At 40.0% G+C, this 23,829-nt stretch overlaps 1 protein-coding gene across 1 annotated transcript in view; it reads right to left on the reverse strand.

The window, feature by feature from the left end:
* The window catches only part of SGPP2 (sphingosine-1-phosphate phosphatase 2), a 59,490-nt gene that overhangs the window by 2,336 nt on the left and 33,325 nt on the right, over positions 1-23,829 (reverse strand). The window contains exons 2-4 of the mRNA XM_075863974.1: positions 16,329-16,487; positions 7,187-7,366; positions 3,758-3,847 (exon numbers count right to left, since the gene is read on the reverse strand). Of these exons, the coding sequence (XP_075720089.1) occupies positions 3,758-3,847; positions 7,187-7,366; positions 16,329-16,487 (429 nt within the window). The remainder of the gene's footprint in view (positions 1-3,757; positions 3,848-7,186; positions 7,367-16,328; positions 16,488-23,829) is intronic.

Below are 23,829 nucleotides of genomic sequence, written 5' to 3' on the forward strand. Positions count from 1 at the left end.
CAGTCATTGTGTTGTCCACCTTTAAGTTGTTTAAAAAAAAACAAAAAACTTGTCAGACCTAGAATTACATGCTCACCCGAGTGTCGGGACCCAGCTCCCTAAAACGGAATGGCAAATCAGCCTTAGGCCTCTGCACACTATTCAAAGACGGATCCGAACAACACAGATTCATAATTCAGCACCCATGGAGTGATATGGTGACAATTTTATACAGAGGCATAAGGAGTTTTTTTTAGTTTTTTTTTTATAGATGGATATATATGGCATTCATATGAGAGGTATTTTTGCCTAGAAGTATTGCTTTTTGAGAAGAACACGGCACCCAATGGCGCCACAGGGCAAGTCTACAGCTCCATAATACGCTGTCATATGACTCCATGGGACACCCGTGTCTGCTGTATGGTGAAAAAGGTCTTAAGGCTCATGCACATGTCTATTACATATCCATAATACGCCACTCATAGTCACCAAATGTCAGCACATGAAGTGCCTACAGTCCATAATACAGACTCCTAGGGACACCACGCAACTTTAGCAACACATCCTTCATTCTTACATCATTTTGTAATTAGGACGATTTCACATTCAGTCTGGAAAGTTGGGTAACACCCCCTGTAGGAACTACAACAGAACCAACTAAGGCCTCATGCACACGACCGTGCTTTTGCGCCTGCAATTTCTCCGCATATTTGTGGATAAATTGCGGACCCATTCATTTCTATGGCCCCATGCACACCACCGTGGTTTACATGGATCCATGTGGGGCCCGCAAATCCGCAGCACAAAAACTCTGGACTTGTCATCTTACGGTCCGGATTTGCAGAATCACCAATACTGGTGAATTGTTGTGGATCCGCGAGTCCAGATATAACAGAGGTTTTCTGCGGTTCGATGGACCGCAACGGACCCGTGGTTTTGCGGACTGCAAAACCAATGTGGTCTTGTGCATGAGGCCTAAGAAAAATATTAATTTGTCAGTATATGAAAATTCAAGGACTTATATTTATGGGTACAGGAGGTGGAGAAGAAAAGTTGCCTATTCGGGACACAGAATTTTTCTTCTCCATATCCTGAGTTCGATCTCCCCAGGAACAGATTTTTCTCCCGTGAGATAGCAGCGAGTGGCAGCCGACACCAACAACAATCCTCAGCAACATTTGTTTCCACGCTAAGCAGTAGTGTTGCGCCTATCCTTGCACAACACTGCCAGGTGAGCGTTACCAGCTCACCTCTCTGCTCTCACTGTCGTCGTCCCCCCCCGTTCCTTACAATATTACCTTAGAGGAGCGCCGTTGTCCTCCTCTTTCCTTTTTCTTCATTTAGATATTATATTTACGGGTGACTTTTTGAAGGGTTAGGTGGGAGGGAATGTTTTTAAAGAATTAGGGTTGCTTAATACTACATTGTTACTAACTAGACTTTTTTCGGATAAATGTTTTCTTTTTGGTAATGTAAGCAGTTTGCATATTATATTGTATTCTAGAACTAGAGAGCGGGTTTTAATGCTGCAGCGAATGTGTAGGAATGATAAAGCATCTAGATACAGCGACATGATTTCACAGTGAACCTCCTCACAACTCACATTGGGCTTGTCCTTTGACACGCAGTCTAGTAGTTGACATTATAACAATACTGTAATTCTAGGAAGCATTCCCATCTGAATTTCAAAGCTTGGATTTCATGGAAACGATCTCACGAGACCTTCACATGATTCCTTCTTAAAAATCCTTTATATAACTCCACCAGCATTGCTTTCAAGACTTATTGACAGTTTCCAATTGCCTGGTAGCCACACGAACTATGGTAATATATGGGTCTCTGAAGTTTAATCCGTTCCCTGCTGGAAAAGGCAGCAAATCACTGGATTTTACTATTTTACCCAGCCCCCCTGCTGTGAAGGGACCAATGAATGCCATTGTTCCTCTCTGAGTAATCATTTCCATTGAAATATCCATGGTACACTCATTATGTGCTTCTCTTGCCCAGGGCTTTAAAAAGGGCAATAGACAAGGGACACTAAAGAAGTATTGAGATATGGAAGAGGACTGTTAGCAAATCACCAGAATTTAAAAGAGAATCAATAGGGTCAAGAACATAGACAGACAGTTGTCACACATCTTAAAGTTGACTATGGCCGGATTAACTTTACTAGGTCAATCCCATTTAACACCATCGGGAATAAATGGCAAAATCATGTTGATATAAACTTCCATTATTATAATTTTTTTTATAAAACACAATGCTTATTTACCAATTGTGGCTACTAATAAGTAAGTAACAGGTTGATATCCATTTTCGTAGACAGCCAAGTTGGGGAGATAGACAAGTAAATGATCAGGTAAACAAGCACCCATACGAACGTTCCTTCACGACGATTGCCCTGTGTAAACTAGGCAGCAATCAGCCGATGAACACGGAAACACTCGTCCATCAGCTGATCAGATCTTTTATGCAGCCCAAAAAAAATGGTCGCTAGGTGGCAGCACATCTCCCTGTGTGGGGATGTCCTGCTGACAAGATGCAAATCTATGGGGACAAACAATTTGTCCTCATACTCCTGATCATTGCTCTGTTTGCATGGAGTAAATGAGCGCTGATTGACAAGCCGTTTTAAAAAAAAATAAGGGTTTAAAAAGGACCCTCTTCCATTGGCCAGAGCAAAGAGCAACTAGACAACTTTCCCCACATCTAGGCGAAGTTATTAAATTACTGATGGCCAAAACCATTGATTTCCGTGGGATTGGGTAACAGTCGGTCACTGGAGGAGAAAGGGATCAAGCCAGTTAGATTTTTTTCTGCTTCAATAACTCCCTCTTCCTATTAAAATAAACAGACAGACATGCTTGACCGATACAAGTGTGAATATTTATTGGGGAGACGGGAGATAGCGGTCGTCTCAACTGGCCAACTTAACACTTGGTCATTTGAGATCTGCAGCCAAACATTTTTACCAATGGATACATACAGCAAAACAACATACAAGCGACAAGGTTCAAGTCATCATGAAATAGTTGGAGGAACAGGATGACAAGTTTACTTTGTCTCAGAAACTTGATCAATACCGAATTCTCAACCTCGAGCCTCATTGGAGATGGTGGAGATGGAATAAGGATTACGATGGTGCTACAGCCATATAGCTGATAATTAGTATCTCAGAATATGGAATTAAGGGGGAGCAGAAACTTTACTTGTTCATCTAGGTTTACCACGTTGCCAAAATGGAACGAACATGTCTTTGGGCTAGTAGTTCTGCGATAATAAACCCACAAAAGAATCATTTACAAGCTGTTAAATGTGACTGTGCAGCCTAAAGCCTCTTACTTCCTGCATTGATAAATGTCGCCTGTATAGTCCACAATTTTGCTCATTTTTATAGAGTCATAAACTAATTTTGTCAATAAAACAGCTTTACCCGCCGGATAAAGAAACTTTTGCTCTTGATGTAGAGCAGCTTGAAGGACAGGTATGATTTTGGTTTTGCATGGTAGTTTTCAGTTTAGTGAGATTCAGAAGGTAGAAATCTGGAAGTTCTGCTTTAGTTTTTGTATTCCCATTGGAGTTTTCCCAATGCTTAGAGTGGAACATTCCCCACTGCATTGTATTGGGGAACACGCTACTCAAAAAAGGACTAAAAGGTGGATGCTGGTCCAAAAATGTTTTCTGTTCACTGCTCCATGTATTCATGGTCATAGTATGATTTTTCAGAAGTCCATATGTACCCGTGTATGGAACAGTCATCCTACGGCTAACAACTCACCAGCACTGTGTGCATTCCTGTATACAGCCGACTGAGGGACACCAAGGTAGAAAGGCAAAGAGCAGCAACAAATCCAAGCACAATTGGGAACTGCAGAAAGATGACAAAGTTACATTCACCATATTTACCATACACATCTTACTCTCATTGACAGTCTCAGAAAAGCTGGCCATACATAGGGTTATTCTTTCCAAACAAATATTAAAGAGAAGTCAGAAAATTATTTCAATGGATGTGAAAAGAAACAGATTGCTGCAAAAATTACTCAATTAAAATATGATAATGCACTAATTCAGATAACTAAAAAAAAAAAATAATTTGAAAGAAAATTGCTCCATGTACGACAAACTTTATAATAGCTCTGTTCCTAGAAACATTTCAAATGGTGAATACTTAAAAAATTCTGATAGTACTTCCCTTATTAAAAGTTGATCTGTGTATTCTTAGCATTTGTTAAAAAAAATTATAATTACGTATATTCTCAGATGTAAGAAATAAACATTATAACAAAACAATATACATAATAACCTTATAATCATGGCCTTTGGACAAATCCTGTTAGATAGATTATATAGCGTTCTCCAATACTGTGGCCTTTAAGGGGGAAAGGCAGTATGGGGGTGAATTCTTCGTTTTTGGGCACGAGTTTATGTCTCGCCGCTGCTCCGATTCCCTGTGAATCTCAAATTTGGTGGACCATATCGAACAGCACTTTCTAGCCAGTGCTCTATTCTCAATGAAAGTTTGGACATATCCCAGGGAAAGCCAATCATTCACTTCAGTAGTGTGTGTGTACACGTACCATAAACAATCTCACTTCTCCAATAAGCTGCCCATACACAAGTGATTTTAGATAGCTGTAAAGGCCAATTTAGATCAAGTTTTGACATGGCTGAAGGCAGATAGCAGTCGATAAATCAATTTGATGTCTTGATTTTTTTGGTTGTTGTAAGGTGCAGTCATTGGCATCGTTGGAAAGCTATTCATAAGAAACGTCAGACCAGCACCAGTGGGCATCTGCCAACTGTTGTGAACTAATCAACATTCTCTGCTTCCATCCAGTAAACATAATAACGTAGACATTGATCTGTGCATTGCCGATGACATTCAACGTGACATATGGAATTATTTACCACTTGGTATTCTAAAATCACTAGTGTATGGCCAGCTTCATTCAACACCTGATGAATCCATATTTGACCTTTAGATACCTGGTCTAATTTTCCCATGAAATGAATATAAATTTTTAAAAATACTCCTGCTGAGTAAATCTCTGAACTAAACTGAAGGCCAAACAGTCAGCATTAGCGCAGTCAGCATCACACTTAATAGACTTAAATCAATAGCTGCTTATATCTACATTTATACTATACTCTAAATGATATAAATAACAAAATGTAAATACAAAAAAAAACAAAAAAAAAAAACACTGCAAATAACCATGCAAAAAATATATTGGAATTCAATTTCACAGTCACAGGGAATGGGTTTAGAAAAAATTAGCTATTGCTTAGCATTTGAACTACATAATAAAGGCTGCCCCATAAAAGTAAATGGAGCAGTTGCCATGCATGTGCAGTCCCGCACCAATCAAATATGGCACTCTGTGATCCCATTCTTGTGATCGGAGCGATAGCGGTCAGAACCTGACCAATCTGACATTTATCAACTTCTCCTCTGGATAGGTATTAAATGATTTTCATGATAAATTTTTGCCTTAAAAGGACGACCGGAATTCTTTCGTTTTTGCATCACCCCATTCCGAGAGCCATTATTTTTTCATCAATGTAGCTTTACAAGGGCTTGTTTTTTGTGGGACTAGCTGAATTTTCCAATGCCACCCTTTTGTGGTACGTTTAATTTGTGGATTCAATTTTATCAACTTTTTATTTTTGAAAGGGGGGGGGGGGTGAGTGGAAAGAACACTAATCCTGCATTTATTAAAGAAAAAATTCACCGTTCACCATCTGGCATAAATACTGTGCTAACTTTATTCTATGGGTCATATGATTTCAGAAAATACTAAATATGTATAGGGTTTTTTTTATGTTGTGGTACTTTCTGCATAATAAAAGCACTTTTTGGTTTTGTATTACAGCTGGCACCTGCCTCTGATGGCACGGACACAGCTTCTGTGCCCATTACACCCAATGGACATACTATTACGGTAAGAACACAGCAATTATAACGTAATACTACGTCCAAATGCAGGAAGGGGTTAAGGGGGTTTTCACAAGACTTATGATTGGTGGAGTGTTACACCATTTGGACCCCTTTGGTGCCCAGTCCCTATTCCTAGTAGAGATGTGGATCACATGCGCAGTTACCCTCCATTAGAGTCAATGGGAGATATGGAGACAGCCAAGTGATCAGGGCAGCCATTTTTTCACCAGGCACCCCAGTTCTTGATTTTATTGGCATTTCTAGTTTCACAGATATTACACCCTATGAATGGTTGCAGCCAAGTGTGACCACATAGTAAGTTCCATCCATCTATTGTCTGGATCTCATTCAGAGCTATAGACTGTTATGTAGTCTGCCAGTTCCCAAGGGAAGCCATGGGAACCTGTAAAGCCAACCATACACACAGGATATTGGTCGTCCAGAATGCGGATGATCGTCCATGGAATCGTTTGTACGAACGATCCCACCAACAATGTGCCAGAATGTAACTAAACTGCCAGAAATGGAAAAAAAACAAAACTTAAAACTGGGCTTTGCACAAAATGGCGCGTTATCGTCCGATCATGCCATACACTTGTATTTTCAGCCGACCACGGCTAAAAAAAAAATTCAACCTGACCAATCAAATTTTTGACAGACCGTCTGCCATCGCAAACCATCGCGTATAATTTTAAAGCGATAGTCGGTTGAAAAGGCCAAAATCGTCCGACAATTATCTTATGTGTATGCCCTGCTTAAGGTTATGTTCACAGATGGCAGATACGCTGTAGATTTTTCATCCTGATTTACAGGAGGAAAATCTGCAGTGTATTACGCTCGCAGTAAAGTGGACGACATTTTAACGACTCCCACACGCAGCAGAAGTTGACCTGCGGTGTCGATTTTAAAATCCACAGCATGTTGCAGATTTTCATCGCGAAAATAACTCTGCAAGAAATCCGCAAGAAATTCCGCAGTAAAATCTGCATGTTACACATGCGGATTTGCCACTTTTGTGATGAAATCTGCAGGCATATTTCAGTGGATTCTTCCGTCCTGTGTTGATTTACCCTTATTTATATGGCAGTCCTGCTTATCAGAACACTCCAATAGCAACTAACAAAATTTCCTAATATTTTTGAACACATTCTTCCAAAGAGGTGATTCACTTTTTATGGATTATCTATCGGTTAAGGTTTTCCTTTTTTTTTTTCCTTCACTGTAGAAATAAATCCAAGTTCAAATAATTGTGAAACAGTCTCCAACCTGATATCGTTCCATGGCGGCCAACAAGAAAGTGAAAGAGATTGCAGTGGCAGCAATAGCGTGTGTTGACGGCATGCCATATTCAGCTTCTACTCTAGTTTCAAGCCTTACTACAGGTGGACAGGAAGGACGAGGCCACTTTAGAAGATCTTTAGAAGCTTGACCCATGTACATGACAATCTAAAAGAGAAAATACACATTAGAGTGCAGTCTAGTTTCTCACATCAGTCCTGTAATGTATACAATCTGCTGCCAACCAATATATTGCTATATATATATATATATATATATATATATATATATATATATATATATATATAGCATGTACTTTGGTATTCCAATAGTGGTCCTAGGAGCCTACAGACCAATAGGTGTGTTGTGTAGACCACGATGACCAACCATTATAAATAATTCCTGACATTTACTTTTTGGCCCAGCGAAACATCGATCCAATTGTCCTGTATGTCGGGATATCCCACAACATTTATAGCCAGTGTACATTTTATCTAGACACACATAGGTGTCGAATTCTGGCAATATATATTAGAACTTGCCCTTGAAATGATAACGGTTTCAAGTGTGGCACATTGAACATCCTGGATGTGAAACTTCTAAAGATGAACAAGGGGACTAAACTATTTTCCATTGTTATCATCATCAACTATGAAGCATAGGGTAAAAAAAAAACAAAAAACAATTGCGTTGTTTAGAGATTGAACCGTTTATTTCTCAGGTTAAGTGGCCAGATCACTTCTGACCTTAGTATGAGCTCGGAGTGCATGTAGTAGACGCCTTTTCATAAAGGTTTCCTTTGACCACATTTTCCCTTACGATCAATACTTTGTTAATTTCCATAGGATAATTATCAGCAATTATGGTTGGCCGAAGGTTACACAGTATATTGCGATCTAAAATGACTGGAAACTTTGCCCTGTGTGGTCAGGCTTCACATCCAATAAATGAAAGGTGCATACAGATTCAACACGGACATTTGGTTAACAGACAGAAGCTTAAAACTGACAGCAGATCGTTCTGCGGATTGTATTAAAATTTATTATAACAGGCGTAGAAGTTCACAGATGTAGGGTGTACTTTATTGCAGCCAATTATCACTTTATCTGTAAGCTTTCCTACTTATCTATATAGTTTTACCTCTGCAGCAGCAAGGTCGGGATATCCAATTGCTACAATTATTTTTTTTTTTAATTATTATTACAATCCAGCATCTTCCGCAAACAAAAATATATAATACAATTATAAATGTCAACATTCAGATTTCATGCATATTTTATTACTCATTTCCTCTCGCTTGTATAGTGCCCATATATTTCCCAGTGCAATAACTCACATCAGTCCCTGTCCCCAGTGGGGCTAACAATCTTAATTGCAGATCTCAGATTAAATGCTTCCAATGAAATTGGCCATATTATGTGTCCATCAGTATATTTTTTGAATGCGAGTAAAAAAACTGGAGGACGCAGAGGAAACCCACGCAAAGGCCAGTTTTAGATGGCCATAATGATGGCGCAGCTTGTCGGCAGCTAAAATGAGCCACATTTGGCTGGCGACAATCGTTCAGCAACATAGGGGACATACAAATTCTGTATAAGTCAGCAGCACCATTCACACAAGGAAAAAAAATGCACTAGGAGTGAAGGTTTGCCCTAATTTTTAAAAAAAATTCTGTAGCTTTTTTTTTGCTTATTTTGACATGGTCATGGATAAAGGTCTTTAAGGTCTGTAGGAGCCCATTGGAGGTATGGTGAAAATTAATGGTGCCGGAAAGTTCCTGCTGGGTCAGTGTCCCATTCAGTGTGTTAGCGGGCCCATACACAGTACACTGACATCACTCAGCACTTCGTGGAGAGCCAAGAAAAGCAAAGGGAGCCACGGGTGCACAGATCTATTACGGTCTTATTGTGTTTTTAAGGTTTTAGAATGTTAAGATGTTCATAAAAAGGAAAAAAGTATGTCTAGCTGCTTATCTAGGTTTAATTTTTAAGAGATTGCTGTAGCTCAATATTTTTTTGAGTTTGGGTTTTTTAGCATTAAATAAAAACCTATTTAATTTTTATACTTATTTATATAAAGTGTTAAAGTGGCGTTGGTGTTCGCAGCATTCTGCCGCCATTTTCTTGTGTATTGCATTGTATTGTTTTGCAGTCACAGGTGTTCTTGCATCTGTATACACGTTTTTTCATTTTGCTGGAATGTGCTGATCAAACTTTCTGGTTTCTTGTGTATTGAATAAATGTGGGGGTAGTGACTGCATCAATTTTTGATCTTGCATTCCTCCAATTCTACCCTGGGTGATTTTAATTAGTCTAATGCTGGTTCCTACCATCCCCAAGTATATGTAGGCTTAGTCCCAGAACTGGGTGTATGAGTAGCGTAGGGACCCACTTATAAGGGAGTTTGCCTTGTCGTGGCAGGTGGGCGCACACAATTTGATCAAAATGTGCAATAACAATCTCACTGTAAGGCTACATTAACATGAGCATGGGCAACCTCGGACCTGAAAAACTGCAGTTTTTCATGTCCGAGGTGCATCCGTGCGGGACGCGTTATCACAGATCCCCTATAGACTAGAGTCTAAGGAGGGATGCGTGAAAACGCAGGAAAATAGGACGTCATAATTTTCCATGGATCCGTCACACGCTCCGTTTAAATAAAGGCCATGTGAACGGCCCCATTAAAATACATGTGTCCGTGTGACGGCCGTTGTTTTAACGGCCGTCACACGGACGTCTGAATGAGCCCTAGGTAGATTCAGCATCAATGCATATTTATTTATATATAGTGTTTAGGTGACATTGATGTTACAGCCGTTCTTGCACCTGTATACACGGTTTATTTTTTTCATTTTACTGGAATGTGCTGATCAAACTCTCGTGTTTGTGTGTGTCATATATATATATATATATATATATATACACATACATACACACACACACACACACACACACACACACACACACACACAAAGAAATCACAGCACACCAGCGTTAGTTCAAAGTAAAAAAAAAAAGTGGTGTATTCATCCATGTCAACGCTACATCTCAGCCCTATCACGAGGACTCTCAAGCCTGTGACAGGGCTGAAACATGAACACACACACATCTTATTTTTTTTTTCCTATATCAGCCCACAAATAACTTTTTTCCAGGTTTCCAATACATTATATGCCACAATAAATGGTGCCGTGAAAAACCACAACTCGTCCCGCAAAAAACAAGCCCTCATATGGCTTGATCGATGGAAAAATATTTTTAAAAAACAAAAAGTTATGGCTTTTGGAAGGTGAGGAGGAAAAAAAATGAAAATCCAGAAAATGGCTATGACTGGAAGGGTTAATCATTGAATTCAGGCGTTTCATTCAGCCCCATTTCTACGGGTGTGTAAAATCCACCATGCAGTTGCCTATACAAACTTGGGTGAAAGAATGGGTCGTTCTAAAGAGATCACTGAATTCCAGCGTGGTCCTGTATTAAGATGCCACAGTTGTAACAAGTCAGTTCCTGAAATGTCTTCCCTCCTAGATATTCCACGATCAAAAGAGTGGTAGAATTGCAAATTGGAAGGGTTTAGTAACCACAGCAGACCACGTAAAGTTACAAAGCGGGGTTGACAAGTACTGAGACACATAGTTCCAAACCGCCTCTTGCATTAACATTACATCAACATGGGTTTCCATGGCCGAACAGCTGTATGCCAGCTTTACATCACCAAGCACAATGCCAGGCGTCGGATGGACTGGTGTAAAGCAGCCGCCACTTGACTCTGGAGCAGTGGAAACGTGTTCTGTGGAGTGATGAATCACACTTTTCTATCTGGCAGTCTGATGGATGAGTCTGGGTTTGGCGAATGCCAGGATAACATTACCTGCCTGACTGCACTCTGCCAACTGTAAAGTTTGATGGAGGAGGGATAATGCTATGGGGTTGTTTTTCAGGGGTTGGCCCAGGCCCCTTAGATTCAGTCAAGGGAAATCTTAATGTTTCAGCATACCAAGACATTTTGGACAATTGTTTGCTTCCAAGTTTGTGAGAACAGTTTGGTGTTCGGCCCTTTTCTGTTCCCGCATGACTGCGCCCCAGTGAACAAAGCAAGGCCCATAAAAACATGGTTGGGTGAGTTTGGTGTGGAAGAACTTGACCGGCCACACAAAACCCCTGACCTCAACCCCATCCAACACCTTTGGGATGAACTAAAAGGGAGATTGCGATTCAGGTCCTCTCCTCCAACATCAGTATCTGACCTCACAAATGCTCTTCTGGAAGAATGGGCAGAAATTCCCACAGACACAAAATCTTGTAGAAAGCCTTCCCAGGTGAGTGGAGGCAACTAAATACTAATGACTATGGATTTATAATGGGATGTCCTAAAAGCTCCTGTAGATGTAATGTGTAGGTGTCCAAATACTTTTGTCCACATAGTGTGTATACATAAATATAAATCTAATCTATATTATATACACTACCGTTCAAAAGTTTGGGGTCACCCAGACAATTTTGTGTTTTCCATGAAAACTCACGCTTATATTTATCAAATGAGTTGCAAAATGACTGGAAAATATAGTCAAGACATTGACAAGGTTAGAAATAATGATTTTTATTTGAAATAATAATTTTCTCCTTCAAACTTTGCTTTCGTCAAAGAATGCTCCATTTGCAGCAATTACAGCATTGCAGACCTTTGGCATTCTAGCTGTTAATTTGCTGAGGTAATAGGGAGAAATTTCACCCCATGCTTCCAGAAGCCCCTCCCACAAGTTGGATTGGCTTGATGGGCACTTCTTGCGTACCATACGGTCAAGCTGCTCCCACAACAGCTCTATGGGGTTGAGATCTGGTGACTGTGCTGGCCACTCCATTACAGATAGAATACCAGCTGCCTGCTTCTTCCCTAAATAGTTCTTGCATAATTTGGAGGTGTGCTTTGGGTCATTGTCCTGTTGTAGGATGAAATTGGCTCCAATCAAGCGCTGCCCACAGGGTATGGCATGGCGTTGCAAAATGGAGTGATAGCCTTCCTTATTCAAAATCCCTTTTACCTTGTACAAATCTCCCACTTTACCAGCACCAAAGCAACCCCAGACCATCACATTACCTCCACCATGCTTGACAGATGGCGTCAGGCACTCTTCCAGCATCTTTTCAGTTGTTCTGCGTCTCACAAATGTTCTTCTGTGTGATCCAAACACCTCAAACTTCGATTCGTCTGTCCATAACACTTTTTTCCAATCTTCCTCTGTCCAATGTCTGTGTGCTTTTGCCCATATTAATCTTTTCCTTTTATTAGCCAGTCTCAGATATGGCTTTTTCTTTGCCACTCTGCCCTGAAGGCCAGCATTCTCAGAGTCGCCTCTTCACTGTAGACGTTGACACTGGCGTTTTGCGGGTACTATTTAATGAAGCTGCCAGTTGAGGACCTGTGAGGCGTCTATTTCTCAAACTAGAGACTCTAATGTACTTGTCTTGTTGCTCAGTTGTGCAGCGGGGCCTCCCACTTCTCTTTCTACTCTGGTTAGAGCCTGTTTGTGCTGTCCTCTGAAGGGAGTAGTACACGCCGTTGTAGGAAATCTTCAGTTTCTTGGCAATTTCTCGCATGGAATAGCCTTCATTTCTAAGAAGAATAGACTGTCGAGTTTCACATGAAAGCTCTCTTTTTCTAGCCATTTTGAGAGTTTAATCGAACCCACAAATGTAATGCTCCAGATTCTCAACTAGCTCAAAGGAAGGTCAGTTTTATAGCTCCCCTAAACTATATATATATATACATACATACATACACTACCGCTCAAAAGTTTAGGGTCGCAGTCACCAGATCTCAACCCCATAGAGCTGTTGTGGGAGCAGCTTGACCATGTGGTAAGCAAGAAGTGCCCATCAAGCCAATCCAACTTGTGGGAGGGGCTTCTAGAAGCATGGGGTGAAATTTCTCCGATTACCTCAGCAAATTAACAGCTAGAATGCCAAAGGTCTGCAATGCTGTAATTGCTGCAAATGGAGCATTCTTTGACAAAAGCAAAGTTTGAAGGAGGAAATTATTATTTCAAATAAAAATCATTATTTCTAACCTTGTCAATGTCTTGACTATATTTTCTAGTCATTTTGCAATTCATTTGATAAATAGAAGTGTGAGTTTTCATGGAAAACACAAAATTGTCTGGGTGACCCCAAACTTTTGAACGGTAGTATGTATGTATATATATATATATATATATATATATATATATATATATATATATATCTGGACTGTTAATAAGCAGGCCAGTTCCCTGGTAGATAATTATTAGCTCATTGCAGGATTTATTTTACATCTTTACCCTCAGCTGTAATGAGGAAATTGGCAATCATAGGGAGCAAAGCATATTCCCTGCATAGAAAACATAGGAAGAAGCCGTTGGCTGTGACTCCGGTACCTCTAACAGACGTTTCTATGGCAACAAAATCAGAGAAGATTCTAGGCTGACGAAGAAGTCGCTAAAAATAAGTCTGGCTGGAGAAAGAGAAAAATAGGAAGGGAGTGCGTTTAGGTATAGACTGGAAACCAGACAGCCAGATCACAGTGTGTGTGCGTAGTAATGGCGTAAGTATGGGGAGACCTGTGGTGCCCATTGTTATTAAGTAAACCACAAATACATAATGAGCCTTATAAAGAGGTATGGAGATAGATAGATAAGACAGACAGGACAGGACAGAACAGGGACAGATATATATATATATATATATATATATATATATAGTCCGCAAACAAAATCGGGAAGTTATAAGAACTGATGATTTGTGGGACGGACATTTTTCTGTCCTCCCAGTCAGTGTTTTCATTAAATAACACTTTGAAATGGCTGATAACAGGGAACAAGAGATTGTTTTAGAAGTGCAAAACACCTAGTAATGTCTCCTGTAGAATACCTCTTTGAACATGGAAAATGTTGGAGGGGTATAAGTGCAAGTATGTCTTATGAACACGGCCAGGTCAAGGCCTGCGGCGACCCCCAGGAACTATATACTGGATGAAGACTATAGACAATATACTTGTACATGACAAATAAATATAATATACATACATACATACATACTTCACTTCACATTGTCTCACACCTTAGACTGATAATTATGATCTACTTTAAAGAAACTATACAGACCAAAGACAGCGTGCAGAATATTCTGAGGGGGTAGAGCATGATGTGTCCCACTGCATGAAGAAACGCCATGTGTTACATATCTCCTTTATTGCAGGCAATCCTCAATAATCCAAGAAAACAATCAACACCGTAATACGATGTTATCCAAACCACAAGTATTAGGAATTAGAGAAATCCCATAAGCACACTGGGAAACGAGGGGCAAACCCACAAGTCCCATGTGCAGCTCAGTGTGTATCATATCACAAGACGTTTCCCAGAGGTGTTTTGTGTAACATTATTCTCATAGTTTACTGTCGGAATCATTTTTCATATGGAAGTTACATTATTCACAAAGTCTAAATGTATATATAATATGTACATGTTTTTTCTTTCATTTATTTACATGCCTTAACGTGTTTACATATATTTTGAGACCAATTCATTCTATAATAAAAAGTTATGGAATTTTCTAATTTAATTTGTGCATCAATTACTCAATGCAATATCTCTGTTTGCAGCCATGGAATGGAAACCTTCATGGTTTACTCCCAAAGGAAGAAATGGACACACAGGTGCATGGCTCGTTACAGTACAGTTATCAGAGCGGTGTCTTCTTAGCCCTAATGCACTAGACCGTATGTGCCACCCGAGTCCCGTCCATGATCCAAGATAGGACATGTTCTATCTTTCCAGGGTTCAGATGAAGACAGACTCGATTCACCCACTGAAGTGAATGGGTCCGTGAAAAAAGGCCTGAGTGGCACTTGGTCGTGTGCAATGGGACATACCAGTCCTGCACATGTGCGATCTTTACATGATCAGGACAGATTTTTTTATCCTCTAGAAATAATCAATGAAGATTATAGATTCTAGTACAATATAGATCAGGCACTTATTTATTAAAGCTACAAAAAATTTTTTTGAACAAGTCTGTAATCCCAGTGAACGTGTCAGATCCATGTTTACATTATTGATAATATGCTTGATATTATATTATCTAGTCCATTATATGTTTTGCAGGCCACACATGTCTGACGAGATAAAAATTGACAATTTGATCCTGTTTTTTCGGTCAGGCAGGTGAGAGTATGGAGTATACATCCGGGGCACACTGGAGCAAATCTGGACACAAACTGGGGATTATATTTGTTAGAATCACTCATTTATATGATATTTGGGTCCATTATTTCAGAGAGCCTGAAATCCTCTTGTGCCATTTAGATACTTCACCTTCACAAAAGCTTCCAGTATAATAGTAAAAAGTAGAAAAAAGCCATGGCACTCACTAGTATACTGGATATTAGAGGGGCATACACTGCAACGATCATAAAAATCCTTCCAATCATTTCAAATATTGTCCTTTAAGAGCAGCTGGACGTCATAGAGGGGCCAGAATGGTGAGCCGTCAAGGAAAAGCGGTTTCTGCTCTGGTGGAAGTGCTTTTAATGTTTTACATTTAAATGGCCGGCATGCAATACTATATTTGCCCTGCAGAGGTCACTGCAGGGAAAATGTATAATCAGCTGGAGCTGGAAAAAAAAAATAAAAAAAAAAAATCACTTGATCGCTGCATTGCAAAGGCTGAAATCTGTGGTGAAAATCTGCTGCTTCCCCGCAACAGACTGAGCATGCTGCAGGGTTTCAAAATCCGCAGAATGCCCTGCTTTCACTACGGATTTTCTTTGGATTCAGGTGAATGGGGTTTTGAAAACCCCATCCACTTGTATTGTACTGATAATTGCAGTGGATTTGCTATGTGGAATTTGCACCGGAAATCAGCCACGTCTGAACGTAACCTTGAGGTCGCATTGTGCAGAAATTATAATTGTAGGAAGAACAGAGTCAAAATTCTGAATATGAATAAATGAAAAGCAAAATTAAGTTAAGCAGCTAAACAATATAAAATGAGTGAACTTGGTTTAGGCCCATTACAAATTCTAGACATCATATTCATTTTACCAGACAAACAATAATTTCAAGATGTCCATTTTAGAAAACAATGATACTTACACACCAGACAATGATCAGCCGTCTCGCAATAAAAGAATCTATATTCCATAATGTAAAAGGTAGGAATGTGATATAAAATACTTCCTGGCCCAACGCAGCAGCAAATCTGAAGAGGTAATAGAGCAAGTAGTTGTGGACCACATACTTTCTCACCGGACTCTGCAAAGACAGACAATTTTCATTAATAAGGATGGAAAAGAAGGAGACATTGAGAAGTACGTGTCTATATGGTATGACTGGATGTCTCATGATGGCGCGCTATGCACGTATACGATAGGGATTCCTCCTTATTATAGTGAACTCTCCCGTGACAGGTTGGTCTTTGGGTTCACAACGTACAATTTTCTGCTTTCAATTGGTACATCAGGTAGTTTTTTTTTTTGCACTTCATGTAGGATTAACAATGATAATAATAATGGAAAACTGGAAAAGTTCCTCTAGTGTAAAAATGCTTTGACAAACAGAAAAGGTTTCCAGCTTTGTCTTGAAGGGTATATTTCTAGGCTGAGCTTAATAAAAAGCAGAAGAAAATTTATTTTTAGGTTGCTTAAAAAAAAATAAAAAAAAATTCCTACTACCATTAAAACTTTATTTAACCAGTTCCCGACTGCCGGCTGTGTATTTACGGCCAGCGTTCGGGGTCCTTAACCCCTTAAGGACACAGCCTATTTTGGCCTTGTGGACAGAGCCGATTTTTGCAAATCTGACATGTGTCACTTGATGTGGTAATAACTCCGGAATGCTTTTGCCTATCCGAGCGATTCTGAGATTGTTTTCTCGTGACATGTTGTACTTTATGATACTGAAAAAATTTCGTCGTTAAATTCAATATTTATTTGTAAAAAACACCAAAATTTAGAGAAAATGTGCAAAAATCTGCATTTTTCTAAATTGTAATGTATCTGCTTGTAAAACAGATCGTAATACCGCACAAAATATTTACTAGTTAACATTTCCCATATGTCTACTTTATGTTTGCATCATTTTTTGAACGTGCTTTTATTTTTCTATGACCTCACAAGGCTTAGAACTTTAGCTGCAATTTCTCGCATTTTCAAGAAAATTTCAAAAGGCTATTTTTTCAGGGACCAGTTCAGTTCTGAAGTGGCTTTGAGGGCCTTATATATTAGAAACCCCCTATAAAACACCCCATTTTAAAAACGGCACCCCTCAAGGTATTTAAAACCACATTCAGAAATTATTTTAACCCTTTAGGCATTTCACAGGAAATAAAGCAAAGTAGAGTAGTACAAATTTCAATTTTTTTTTACGAAATTCATTTGTAATACAGTTTTTTCTGTAACACAGAAGGTTTTACCAGAGAAATGCAACTCAATATTTATTGCCCAGATTCTGCAATTTTTAGAAATATCCCACATGTGGCCCTAGTGTGGTAATGGACTGAAATACCAGCCTCAGAAGCAAAGGAGCACCTGGTGGATTTTGGGGCCTCTATTTTATTAGAATATATTTTAGGCACCATGTCAGGTTTGAAGAGGTCTTGTGTGCCAAAACAGTGGAAACCCCCCAAAAGTGACCCCATTTTGGAAACTACACCCCTTAAGGAATTTTTCTAGCGGTATAGTGTGCATTTTGACCCTACACAGGTTTTGCTGAATTTATGGGAATTATGCCGTGAAATTGAAAATCAAAATTTTTTCTAATAAAATGTAGTTTTATCTCAGATTTTTTCATTTTTACAACAGATAAAAAACACCCCAATATTTGTAAAGCAAACTCTTCTGAGCACAGCAATACCCCATATGTGGTAATAAACTGCTGTTTGGACACATGGCGGAAGATAGAAAGGACGGAGCGCCATTTGACTTTTGGAGCTCAAGTTTTGCTGGAATGGTTTGCGGCCCCATGTGACATTTGCAAAGCCACTGAGGGGCCAAAATAGTTCAAACCTGGCAAAAGTGACCCCATTTGGGAAACTATACCCCTCGTGGAATTTATCTAGCGGTATAGTGGGTATTTTGACCCCACAGTTTTTTTGCTGAATTATTGGGATTATGCAGTGAAAATGAAAATCTACATTCTTTCCACTAAAATGTTGAATTGTTTTCATTTTCACAAGGAATAAAAGGAGAAAAAGCGCCCCAACAATTGTAAAGCAATTTCTCCCGAGTACGGCAATACCCCATATGTGGTTATAAACTGCTGCTTGGATACACCGCAGGGCTCAGAATGGCAGGAGTGCTACTTGGCATGTAGATTTTGGTTGATTGTCTTTTGGGCGCCATGTCGCATTTGCAGAGCCCCTGAGGTACCCGTACAGTAGAAACCCCTGATAAGTGACTCCATTTTGGAAACTTTACCCCTCAGGGTAATCATCTAGGGGTGTACTGAGCATTTTGATCCCACAGGTGTTTCATAGATTGTATTAGAATGAGGCAGTGAAAATTAAAAATTATTTTTTCCCCAAAAATATGTAGTTTTGCACCCAATTTTTTTTCCCACAAGGGGTAATAGGAGAAAAAACAACACATAATTTGTTACCCAATTTCTCCCGAGTACGGCAATACCCCATGTGTGGCCCTAAACTGCTGTTTGGGCACATGGCAGAGCTCAAAATGGAAGGAGTGCCATGTGGCTTTTAGAGCACAGATTTTGCTGGACTGGTGTAGGGGCGCCATGTCGCATTTGCAGAGCGTTCTTAGGTACCAGAGTAGAGTGTAAAACCATGAGAAGTGACCCCATTTTGTAAACTACACCCCTCAAGGCATTTATCATTTGCCTGGACATATGGCAGGGCTTAGGAGTGAAAGGCGCATGTGAGACCTATTTTGGTGATTTTCGCAGCATTAGCCCACAACGCCAGGGCTCTGAGGTCAAATAGTAAAACAAACCCCCAAGTAGTGACCCCCATTTTGGAAACTGCACCCCTCAAGGCATTTTGACCACACAGGTTTTTTTTTTCTATTAGAAATGAATGCTCAGTGGATGGTGCAAAGTGAAAATTGCAAATTTCCACAGGTATGTGCCATTTTAGTGCACAATATTTTGTGCCCAGTTCGTACCACTGAAGACAAATACCTCAAACTGTTAAGCGGGTTCTCCCGGGTATGGCGATGCCATATATGTGGACGTACACTGCTGCTTGGGCACGCTGCAGGGCGCACCATTTGGCTTTTGCTCGCTAGTTGTTATGTTTGGGGTTTTGCTGGTATTTCAGTTATGATGTGGGGGCGTATGTAAGCTGTGCGGAGAACATCAGGGGTATAATAAGAGAGTATAATAATGGGGTAAATAAATAATTATCCACGGATATGTGGCCGGTGTCACACTGATAAATGGCGCCCGATCTTATCCGCTTTTGGACACTTTGCACATTTTGCATTGCCATATTCTAAGAGCCAAAACGTCTTTATTTTTTCTGCACCGGAGCTGTGTGAGGGCTTATTTGTTGCGGGACAATCTGTAGATTTCATTGGTACCATTTTGGGGTACATGCGATTTTTTGATCACTTTGTATTTCATTTTTTTGGCAAGCAAGGTGACCAAAAACCTGCAATTCTGACTTTTTTATTATTATTTTTTTACAGCGTTCGCCATGCGCTGTGAATGACAATTTTACGTTATTCTGCGGGTTGGTACGATTACGGTGATACCAGATGTATATAGTTTTTCTTATGCTTTGAAGCGTCTGCACGATAAAATCACTTTTGTTTCAAATAATTTATTTTTGCTGTCACCATATTCTGAGAGCCATAACTTTTTTATTTTTCCGTCCAAAAAGCGGTGGGAGAGCTTGTTTTTTGCGGGACGGGCTGCGTTTTTTAATGGTAGAATAAAAAAAAGGGATCTAAAAGTTGCATGTACCCCAAAATTATGTTTTGTGAGGGGTAGCGACTAACAAACAGCGATTCTGGAATAGTTTTTTATAAAAAAAAAATTACGGTGTTCACCGTACGGGTAAAATAGCGTGATATTTTTATAGTTTGTGTCGTTACGGACGCGGGGATACCACATATGTGTACTTTTTTTATGTTTTTTAGTTTTTCCTATAATAAAAGACTTATTATAGGAAAAAAGGCTGTTATAGTGTTTTTTAACATGAAACTTATTTTTTTTTACTTTTTTACAATATTTTTATTAACTTGTTTTAACTTTTTTTTTTTGTCCCACTAGGGAACTTGAAGGCATGAAGCCCTGATCGCTATTCTAATACACTGCACTACCTACATAGTGCAGTGTATTAGAGCTGTCAGCTATTCACTGACAGCAAGCCTATTAGGCTTCGCCTCCCGCCGGGGCCTAATAGGCTTCCGTACTAGGAAGCGATTGTTAGGCTATGGTTGCCATAGCAACCATCGGAACACCCGCGGGTGCCGATGGTTGTCATTAGCAACCATAGGGTACGATCTAATCACTTAGATGCAGCGATAGCTGCATCTAAGGGGTTAATCGGCCGGATCGGAGCCTTGCTCCGGTCCTGGCCGTTAGGACACGATGTCAGCTGTGACAAACAGCTGACACCCGTGCCAACCATCGTGGTTGCCGACAGGCTACAAGACACTTCGATGCATCGATCACGTTGATCGATGCATCGAAGGGGTTAATCGGCCGGATCGGAGCCTAGCACCGGTCCTGGCCGTTGCAGAGGGGCGTCGGACAGCCGATTCCCGGCGGTGATAGCGCTGGCTCAGCTTCTGAGCCAGCGCCATCACATACACACGTCATGGAGCTGTGATTGGTCAGTCTGCTTTGACTGACCAATCACAGCGATCGCCGGCAGGAGACCGCTGTGAATGGTCCCCTGCAGTCTTACTGTGCCGGTCAACTGTCAAACAGTTGACGGCACAGTTCTGTCACCTTGTCCTTTGACAGGGTGACAGTTTTTAGCCAGGACGCGCCGGTACGTCCCTGTGCCTTAAAGCACTTCAATGCAGGACGTACCGGTGCGTCCTGATGCGCTAAGGGGTTAAAACCCGGGCCATAGACTATTTACGGCGCGGGTTTTAGCTTACTGCCCGAGCGATCGGGCAGTGGAATGTCGGGTCTCCGGCAGTCAGTGACTGCCGGGGACCCTATGGAGAAGATAGAAGCAGCTTTTGCTGCTTCTATCTTCTCTCATCTCTTCTACACAGCGCTCAATGAGCGCTGTGTATATGAATAAAGGCAGCGGCAGCATGATCACATGATTACCGGGATGCAGTTAGGGCAGGCTGCTGCTGTGTCTTACTAGATCCAGCAAAGCCCTATCAGTGACAATAGTCACTATGTGAGGGCTGATTTCCCCTGTTACAGTGGAAAAACAAGGTGTAAAAGAAGTAAAAAAATATATATAGAAGTCCCCCAAAAGTCTTTGCTGACCTTTGAGGGACAGACCATAATAATAAAAAAATTAAAGTAAAATAAACTGCAAAAAAAAATAATAATAGATACACAAAATACCCACACCAAAAAAAAACATTCCCCCCGCCAATGATTGTTGTAACACTAGCCCTGACCCAATTACCCTAATATAGACATATAATATATTAAAACTTACGGTAGACAAGGACGATCACAAATAAAAAGTCTATTTTAGGCTAAAACTAAGTTATTACCTATATTATATTCAAACTTTAAAGAAACCTACATGGTCTACGGAAAAAACATCACAAAAATCACGTCGCTAGCCCAACAAATAAAACAGTTCTAGAGGTTTAAAGAGGTTCTGTCACCACATTATAAGTGCCCTATCTTGTACATGATGTGATCGGCGCTGTAATGTAGGTGACCGCAGTGTTTTTTATTTAGAAAAACGATAATTTTTGACGGAGTAATGACCTATTTTAGCTTTATGCTAATGACTTTCTTAATGGACAACTGGGCGTGTTTTACTTTTTGGCCAAGTGGGCGTTTTACAGAGGGAGTGTATGACGCTGACCAATCAGTGACCAATCAGCGTCATACGCTTCTCCCCATTCATTTACACAGCGCATATGGGATGTCTATTCAGAATCCTGACACTTCGGTAACGTTTGTGTGAGATTTACAGCACATCAAGCGTAATCTTGTTTTAAATTACGCTTGCCTTGCTGTAAATCTCACACAAACATTACCGAAGTGTCAGGATTCTGAATAGACATCCCGTCCTGGCTGGAGGTGATGCCTATTCATTGTCAGGACACTTGAGTAACGTTAAATGTGTGTGTATGTGGCTGCACATAGTGATCTAGTAAGATCACTATGTGCTGTGTAAATGAATGGAGAGAAGTGTATGATGCTGATTGGTCAGCGTCATACACTCCTCTGTACAATGCCCACTTGGTCAAAAAGTAAAACACGCCCAGTTGTCCATTAAGAAAGTCATTAGCATAAAGCTAATATAGGTTATAACTCCGTCAAAAATTATCGTTTTTCTAAATAAAAAACACTGCTGTAATCTACATTACAGCACCGATCATATTATGTACAAGATAGGGCACTTATGTGGTAACAGAGCCTCTTTAACTAATGAGTGCTAAAAAGGGGCTAAATGGTGTCTGGTCCTGAATGCTCAAAATAGCCCGGTCCTGAACCGGTTAAAGGCATGAACCCTAATGTTAATATGAGGGGAGGTATTAACAATATCTAATGGAAAATTCGATTATTTGAAAGATCGTTCCATCAACATAATGATGACCTATAAAGCACAAGCTGTGTGTGCAGACAGAAGAGGAGGGACATGGCTAGATAACTCCAGAACCTGCTTATCTTGGGGAAAGCTATAGTCATTGGTTAAAGACATCCTAAAAGGTGTTCTAGCATTAGTGGGTTAAAAAAACCAAAAAACAGTAAACATTAAGGTGACAGGCTGGGTTATCACATTGCAGTATTGTGCCGCGCAGGTAAAAAAAAAGTGCAGCAGAACGATGCTCGTTTAACAATGCGATTACTGGCCACTTGTTTTTACTGTAACACACACACACACACACACACACACACACACACAGTTGGTGTATGGAAAAGATTAGTACACTGCAGAAGGGACATGGAGTCTTTTAGTAGACAGACCGCCGCCTGCTGTCTGGGAAAAGCTAACGCAGCAGGTTCAGTCCCAAGAGGGCTACAAATACATTTTGATATGAAAGCCTCTTTAACCCCTTTAGGACACAGCCTGTTTTGGCCTTGTGGACACAGATGATTTTTTCAAATCTGACATGTGTCACTTTATGTGGTAATAACTCTGCAACGCTTTTACCTATCCAAGTGATTCTGAGATTGTTTTCTCGTGACGTATTGTACTTTAGGTTAGTGAAAAAATTTGGTCGATAAATTCAATATTTATTTGTGAAAAACTTCAAATTTTAGCAAAAATTAGCATTTTTCTAAATTTAAATGTATTTGCTTGTGAAACAGACAGTAATACCACACAAAATAGTTACTAGTTAACATCCCCCATATGTCTACTTTATGTTTGCATCATTTTTTTTCACGTCCTTTTATTTTTCTAGGACGTTACGAGGCTTAGAACTTTAGCAGCAATTTCTCATATTTTCAATAAAATTTCAATAGCCCATTTTTTCAC

This window comes from Rhinoderma darwinii, chromosome 4 (genome assembly GCF_050947455.1).
Source record: "Rhinoderma darwinii isolate aRhiDar2 chromosome 4, aRhiDar2.hap1, whole genome shotgun sequence".
Lineage (NCBI taxonomy): Eukaryota > Metazoa > Chordata > Amphibia > Anura > Rhinodermatidae > Rhinoderma > Rhinoderma darwinii.